The following is a 7,437-nucleotide window of genomic DNA, read 5'->3' on the forward strand; positions in this document are numbered from 1 at the left end:
GTGACGGCATCCCCCTTCCCCTCCGCCACGGAAGTTGGTGCCAACGCCGACGATGGTAACGACGGTGGAAGCAACGACGATGACGGCCGTTCCGAGCGTGTCGATCGCCGTGATGTGCGCTGCAGGTAAGGGTCCTGGCTGAGCTGGTGGACATCGTAGCGGTCCGAGGGGTGGTACTCAAGACACTTTTGTATGAGATCCTTCGCCTCTTGCGACACCCGCGGTGTGTCAGGAAAGCGCAGCGTGCGGGCAGAGGAGACAATGAGTTTGTCCTGCCATATACGCCGCTGCGACTCACCCTCGGCAAATGGGCGTCTGCCAAAGAGCATCTGGTAAAAAATGATGCCACAGGACCACACATCCACTTTGTTGCTAATGCGGGGGGTGGCAACGGTATCAAAACACTCCGGTGGCAAGTACCAGTACGTGCCTGTGCCCTGCGACGTGAGCTCGATCGTCGGGTTGTCGTGCGGCCCATCACGACTCTGAATCAACTTGCTCAGGCCAAAGTCAGTGATCTTGATCTCAAGGCTGCTTGCATTGCTTGAGTGAAACAAAATGTTTGCCGGCTTGAGGTCGTAGTGAATAATCGGCTGCTCCTGCGCCGCCAGGTATCGGAGGGCGCTCACGACTTGTAGCAAGATCAACCGCGCCTCCATCTCGCGCATGCATCCGTACCGCTTGAGGTGCGTGTCGAGGTCCGCCCCCTGGCTGTACTCCATGACGGATACAAACATCGCCTCGCCGTGTTCAAACTCGTCGTAAAGTCGTGTGAGGTGCGGGTGCTGCAGTGTCCGCATAATCGCCAGCTCACGGTCGGCGTGGCGGCGATAGTGAAGACGCGTCTGCGCAGACCACTCGCGTTGCACGCGGTGGATCTTGCACGCCACGTAACGCGCGTCCTGCAGGTCAAACGCCTTCCACACCTCCGAGAAGCCGCCTTTGCCGAGCAGTTGCATCAGCACATACCGCTGCCCCTGCCCAATGGCCAGCACTGCCATGAACTCGGAGGCGTCCTCGTCGCTGACGCGGCGTATCTCCTTCAAAAATGCCTTCTTCTCGTGGTCCAGCTCCAGCTGCCGCTGCTTCACCGCCTGGATGCTGCTTCCCAGCGCGGCAAACTCCGAGGTGTAAAGTTGCATCGCCTCCTGCGACTCCATCAGTGCGTTCTGTAATTCAGGCGTCATGGAATCCTCGTCACTGCTGCGCAAAAGCTGCCGGACGCGTTTCTCCGCCGCCTTCTTCAGTTCCTCCACCTCATCGCGGCGCGACGACAACTCCTCCAGCTGCATGATGAGCTCCTTCGGTCTGTTGCCCTCCACCCACACCTCGCGACCGCTACTGTGCCACATCGCAATCTGGCCAAGCTCAAAGTGCTTCTGGTGCAGCGCCCGTCGCGCATCGCTTTTAGCCTGCCGCGCCGTTCGTAACATCTCCTCCCGCAGAACGCGTTGGTAATGCTCCGCGCGCAATGCCACCTGGCTCAACTGCGCCTCGCTCGCAGCAAGTGCGCTCTCCGCCTCCGCCACTCTCGACTCCATCGACGACAATCGCTCCCGCAACTCGTCGATTTGTGCGTCCCTGTCCGCAATCTCTTTTCTGAAGAGCGAGGCGTCGTTGATAAGTCCAAACGAGACAAGTGTCGCCTGCTTCAGCTTCCGCTCCTGGTGCGGCCCACCACCACCACTAGTACCACCACCGCAGGAGGTGCTCGGTGCAGGCACAAAGACGCAGTCACTGTCGCCTTCACCGGCACAACTATTGGTACGTTTCTCCGGCGAAGGAGGCGCACGACTATGCGGAGGAGATTGACACGCGGAGCCTTTTTTTTCCTGCGGCAACTGCGGCGGAAGCTCAACATCCCCCGATTCAGTGCCTACCTCGCCCTCACGCGCCCGCTTCCGCTGGTGATGCCGCGGTTCACTGGACCGCATGGTACCTTCTAAGACCTTACGAAGTGTGAGACAAAAGAGTGCAAATGTTTGTATTGCGAATTTACACATGAATTCTTCATACATTTGTACAGATGGATCTAACATTAACAGGTGCTTACTTTCTCTCCGGGAGAGAGAGAGAGAGTCCATGTGTATTTATATTTGCCCTCAAACAGCTATAATGGAAATATATCCACAAGAAACACACAAGCTGGCACTCCTCTTGGTGCCATGCTGCCCACCCATATAAACAGATACACACATACACACAAAGACAGTCAACTCCCTCTTCTCTCGCTCACTCTTTTTACCGCAGCACCCTCTCCACAAGCCATTGGTCCTTCTCCAAGTACAGCACTAAAATAAAGGGGTCAAGTAACTCCGGAATGTTGCTCTGCAGGCACACAAAACACTGCTGCAGCACTAACCTCTTCTCCACAGGGGAGTAAAACGACGCATGCCCCCTGCAGGAACACAACACCCAGTCCGTCAACTCCCGCACCGCTGTTTCTTCCAGGCACGCCATTGGCTCCATGAACTCCAGCGTGACCTTAAAGACGCAGTCATTGTTGAAGTTCACCTGGTCCATGGAGCGACTTCGCACAACGCGGCGGTCCTCAAGAAACTCGAGGGAGTTGACTGGCACCTTCACCTGCTCCCCCTCCTTGTTGGTGTAAATGAGCATGTTGAGGTGCCCGCTCTTGACGAAGTTAAGGTCCGGCGTCGTCTCTAAAGTAACCGCCTCCCGCCCTTTTCCCATCACTTCGCCGAAAAACCGCTACGTTGTGTAACAGAAATGCAGCAGCCTAACTTTTCTTCCCCCCCCCCCCCCCCCCTTTTTTTTTTTTTTTGTGGCCCGTCGTGAAGAGAGTGGCGCGGCACACACGGGGGAGAAGAGATGCAAAGAAGGAATAAGTAAACAGAGGGAGAGAGAGAGAGAGCTCACAGGGGTCTGGAAGAAAATTCTGCGACAGCCACCACCACGGTACGAGAAAAGATACAGAAAAGAGGAAAGAAACAACCGCAAGCATACAATTCCACACAAATACAAACGGAAAGCAAACAATAATTCCGATGGCAACAATAAGGAGAAAGAAGCATAAAGAAAGAATTCAACATTGCAGAGAATCTACAGCGGCTGCGCCTACCACAATTCGATGGCCTCCGGCCTTAGCAGCTCACCGTCCTCATCGTACACCTCTTCCCCGTCTGCCATTGCCGCTCGTCTCATATCATCATAATCATCCTCATCCTCACTCGATATAGCGGGGCCGCTGCGTCCACCATAAGCACCCGCAGCACTCACGGCTCCGGGCACCATGGGGTCGCCAAAAAAAAGCGTTGCCTCTTTACGCAGTTGTGGGGCGGCAAAAATGCATTTTCCAAACTGCTCGGCTACGACAGAGAACCCATCCGCGTCATGAGCGGCGCCTAAACGCTCAAAAAATATTTTGGGATCCCCGTGCCGCTCCTCCGCCTCGCGCTGCTCCGCGGCAAGCCGCCGGTGGGCCGGGGCGCAGACGTTGCACTCCGTGATGTCATTGAGGCAGCGCTGGTGAAAAGAGTGTTGGCACATGAAGTGCACGACCGGGAGGTCCAGCGCGGCGTGGCAGTGAAAACACTTGTGCGCCTGGAAAACGGTGGCTTTCGTTTGCAGCGCGTCAATTTCGCCATGCAACTCCCTAAGTTTCTTCAGCCGCGTGTCAATAAGAACGTGGAACGCCTCCGTCCGCTGCTCGTCCTTCCGCATCACCCGCAGCGCGTACTCGCGAACTGTGCAAAGCTGCAGCCTCGGGTTCGTGCTGAGTATCTCCACCACGGATAGCGGAGAGAGGAGATCCTGCTCCTCAATGTATTGCAGCACCTGCACGAGGTCTTGCCACTCCGTATCCGGGCTGCGGACAAGCAGCGAGAGAAGCGATAGCCACAACTCCTTCGTGGATTCATCCGTCTTCCCCCTACTGCTATCAATATTCGCTCTACTATGGCCAGCACCAGGACCGCCAATAGTATTATTATTGTTATTATTACTATTATTGTCATTGTCGGTACCGTCCCTATTCAGTCGACAACGGCAGGTTTCGATAAGTTTCTCCCTCGCCGCCCGTCGTATGGCTGGCGTAGCACCCTCCTCCAACCTTTTCGCGTAGTACTGCATGATATCCGAGGAGAGATGCAGACGCTGCAACAATAACAACACACCTTCCTCAAATTCTTGTTGTTCCGCCAGTGCCAGGGCATGATAGTCGTCGTAACTACCGGCGTACGCTTCAATAAATGTCAACGCTTGTTCAAGCCGCCTTTCATACGGTTCCACTGTGTACACCTCCGCCCCCTCTGGCGTGACCTGGTGGCGGATGCACTGTTTCAGTTCCCGCGTCATGTACAGCTCCAGTAGGGTGTTGTACACAACCCGCTGCGACTCGCCTCCGCCGTCAAGCACACCGCTTTCCACCACCGCACGCAGAAAGTACAATAAACACACAGGAGAATCCACAAACACGTGCATGAAGTCCTTCGCCTCGCTACGGTGAGACGGGCGTGATTGCTGTTGCTGTTGCACATGATGATGTGTTGGCTGCTGTTGAAGACGAAAGCCGTAGTCCTGTGGGGAACTGCGATGTGTGTGGGCAGGATCTGCGAGACGCCGTGCAGGCCCTTTCCACTGAATACACAACTCCGCCAATAATTCAGTGCAGACGCGTGGCTCCATTCCGGCAAGATCCTTCCCGACCTCCAGCAGGATGGCCTCGGCGTCGTCAACGCACAAAGTCCGAATAAACGCAAGTGCCTTCTTCGGGTTGTGAAGGTTCTCAAGCTGAATGATGACGTAGTCGTGTGGCTGAGCGTATTTTTCCGCAAGATAAATCGCGGCATCGTAGTACCCCGCCTGTCGACACACCTCAATTGCATTGTGCGCATCAAAGCGAATGTCATCGCGGTGGATGAATTCCGACAGCCTCGCCTCATCACGCAGCTTGATGTAACAATTCAGCAACAGCGTTGTGTGGCTGCGGTTAGCGAGGTTCCCGTGTCGTGTGTGGTGCAGCTCCTCCAAGTAACGTGTGAGTTCTGCCGTGTGTTGCCCATTGACGAAGATGCGGATGACGTAAGAAGGCTCAAGAAAGCCAATAGCCTCAATGTACTGATCGATGGCCTCCGCGTACTTCCCCTTCGAGACGAGGTAGTCGCCGTACTTTTTCTGTATGCTCATCTGCTGCGAGGCGTCCGCGGCGTGCAGCCGACGCACAATTCGCTTCGCCACATCGTAGCACTCCTTCTGAAAAAGTTGCTCAAGCCGTGCCTGCAGTTCCGTCTCCACCAGCCGCATAACGCGTTGCGCCACAAACTCATCATGCTTCGCCTCCTGACAAACGACAAGAATATCTGCCGCATCGGCAATTACCCACGCGGCGTTGGTGCAAGAGCTTTCCTGCGTGCGGCTCAAACACCGCAGGCCGTTCAAAATGTCGTAGCATTGCAGCGTAAATTTTTCCGACCGTGTACTGCTCTGCGTTAGCACGACGACGTAACTGCGGTGGGCGAGAATTCGCCGCTTGTGCCCTTCCACCTCCGCGAAGTGCACCGCACCAAAAAGTGTGGGGTCGAATACCGGAAGCGAGGCAGCCGTCCGCGCTGACGGCGACAACACCGCTTCGCTGCCAAATACGGCTATCTGATCGTTTGTGGCGCTTGCAACGACTAATTGACCGTCGTCCGTCAGGCAGCAGCATTCCGGCGCCGCACCAAACGGTGGGTCACAGCGGTGCTCCTTGTACTCCGCTGCCCCTGTCACCTGCCACACCGTCACACAATCTGCAAAGACGGTGTACAACGCGTGCGCCACCGCTGTGCTTGAGTTGATGCTACTGCTATTGGCGTTGGCGTTGGGATTCCCGATACCGAGTCCAAAGAGATGCTGTTTGCCCTGCGCCGCGCGTGGCGTGAACTTCGCCCCCGGGAATCCGACAAAAGCAACGGCCCCACGCGCCACACCACTACGAATGCGACAAATTTTCACGGTGGGATCGTGCTCAAGGTCGCCGCGCAGCGCAACAATCTCATCGCTGACGAGCGCCACCGCGGCATTCTGAAGATCCTCCGACACATCAAAGTCCACCACAACCGTGCGAAACGCCGTCGCAGGGATGGCGTTCACTGCATCCCCGTCTCGTCCTCTGAATTTCAGCGAGTTCATCAGTTCCGTGTTGTAGTTGGTACGAAGAACAATGCTTTCAGACGGCGGTGGGTGCTTCGCGTTAAAAAGGCGATGCTCTCTGTACGGTGGGGCCGACTCTGACACCGCGTCCAAGTTCCACACCCGCATGATGCCTGTGTTCAACGCGTCGTCGTCGCCGATGGTGACAAGCACATTCCGTGATCGTATGTGCTTCATGTGCGTTACAGCCCCCTTGTATGCGGAGAACTCCAACGTCGTTGCGGTGCCGCCGCGGTTTAAGGCGTACACAAACCCCTCGCCGTCGCCGACGAAAATGGCCTTATGGCCGTAGCAGCAGCTCGTCATCTCCATGCGGCTCAGTGGCCCCTTCAACACCTCCAACTCAAAAAATTTGAAACTCCGCCAAACAGTCGCCATGGGTCACAGCATATACAAATAAGGGATACAGCCAACACTCACTGGACACGGCCCCCGTAACAAGGGTTGAAGAAATAACAACTAAAAAAGAACGTTTCGTTGAGCGTAAAAAAAAAAAAAAAAGAATGTATAACAAAAAGGGAGTTGAGCAACTGGCATCAGCACCGGTCGAATCCCCCTCAAGTAAATACTGCAGTGAAAACTACAACAGTAACGATAATACTGCCAACACACACAAAAAAAAGACCCAACAGCCAAACAGGCAAAACACAAAAAAAAAAAAAGGCAACGTGGCGGTTTCAACAGAATAATAAAAAAATCTCCTTCCATGGTGTTTCACGCCAAGCCAACCCGATGACTAATCGCACGCATGTCTGCAGAGTCCTTCTCCAGTAGCTCTATTAGGGCCTCCACACCTTCCTGAATACGCTCGGCAAAACGTGTCCAGTTCTTTAGCAGCTGTGGGTCTGTGCGTCGCTGCAGCATACCGTCCTCTTTTGCCACAGCGGGTTCACGCGCCTCGTCACCCGGGCGGCTTCGGAGCAGTGATGCGACAGTTGCAGATTCCGCGTCCAAAAAGGGCTGCAGCTCCGACAGCGCCGTCTTGTATACACCTGGTGCCGAAAGCTGCAGGTTGAGGGTCTTAACGATTCTCGCAATGCGACTCTCTTCTCCAAGAGGCAACCCGAGCTGCCGGAGGGTCTCTACCTTCTTCAGGAGCGAGTACCATCGACGCTGCAGCATGACCTGCTCAAGCATTAGCTCCCGATACTGAGCGACATTTGCCTCGTCCATTTCTCTAAAGCGCTCGGATTTTGAGATCAGAACGTCCACGTGCTTCGTCATGGCGGTAATAACCTCCTGCTGCTTCTCCGCTCGCGCCTTCAGCTCCTGCATGAAGTGAAT

General features: G+C 55.3%; 4 protein-coding genes across 4 annotated transcripts, besides 6 other annotated features; all 4 read right to left on the reverse strand.

Annotated features, from left to right (window-relative positions):
* Positions 1-1,674: a sequence feature (heterozygous, Esmeraldo-like haplotype).
* On the reverse strand, positions 1-2,084 carry Tc00.1047053510597.9 (protein kinase, putative; the record flags this gene model as incomplete). The annotated part of the gene is made up of 1 exon (XM_800080.1): positions 1-2,084. A coding segment is annotated over one exon (2,084 nt), but the record flags the coding sequence as incomplete, so codon positions are not given.
* Positions 1,675-1,852: a sequence feature (areas merged during assembly that could not be assigned to a particular haplotype. This can correspond to areas where the two haplotypes were merged or to regions with more than two copies in the genome that were merged during assembly.).
* Positions 1,853-2,390: a sequence feature (heterozygous, Esmeraldo-like haplotype).
* Positions 2,242-2,694, reverse strand: Tc00.1047053510597.20 (hypothetical protein, conserved; the record flags this gene model as incomplete). The annotated part of the gene is made up of 1 exon (XM_800077.1): positions 2,242-2,694. The coding sequence occupies one exon, from the start codon at positions 2,692-2,694 to the stop codon at positions 2,242-2,244; it is 453 nt and encodes a 150-aa protein (XP_805170.1).
* Positions 2,391-3,204: a sequence feature (areas merged during assembly that could not be assigned to a particular haplotype. This can correspond to areas where the two haplotypes were merged or to regions with more than two copies in the genome that were merged during assembly.).
* On the reverse strand, positions 3,079-6,531 carry Tc00.1047053510597.30 (hypothetical protein, conserved; the record flags this gene model as incomplete). Its single annotated transcript, XM_800078.1, has 1 exon — positions 3,079-6,531. The coding sequence occupies one exon, from the start codon at positions 6,529-6,531 to the stop codon at positions 3,079-3,081; it is 3,453 nt and encodes a 1,150-aa protein (XP_805171.1).
* Positions 3,205-7,437: a sequence feature (heterozygous, Esmeraldo-like haplotype).
* Positions 3,945-3,978: a microsatellite.
* Tc00.1047053510597.40 (nucleoporin (NUP54/57), putative) lies at positions 6,868-7,437 on the reverse strand (the record flags this gene model as incomplete). The annotated part of the gene is made up of 1 exon (XM_800079.1): positions 6,868-7,437. A coding segment is annotated over one exon (570 nt), but the record flags the coding sequence as incomplete, so codon positions are not given.

Source organism: Trypanosoma cruzi, genomic scaffold (genome assembly GCF_000209065.1).
Source record: "Trypanosoma cruzi strain CL Brener 1047053516795 genomic scaffold, whole genome shotgun sequence".
NCBI classification, from domain to species: Eukaryota; Euglenozoa; class Kinetoplastea; order Trypanosomatida; family Trypanosomatidae; genus Trypanosoma; species Trypanosoma cruzi.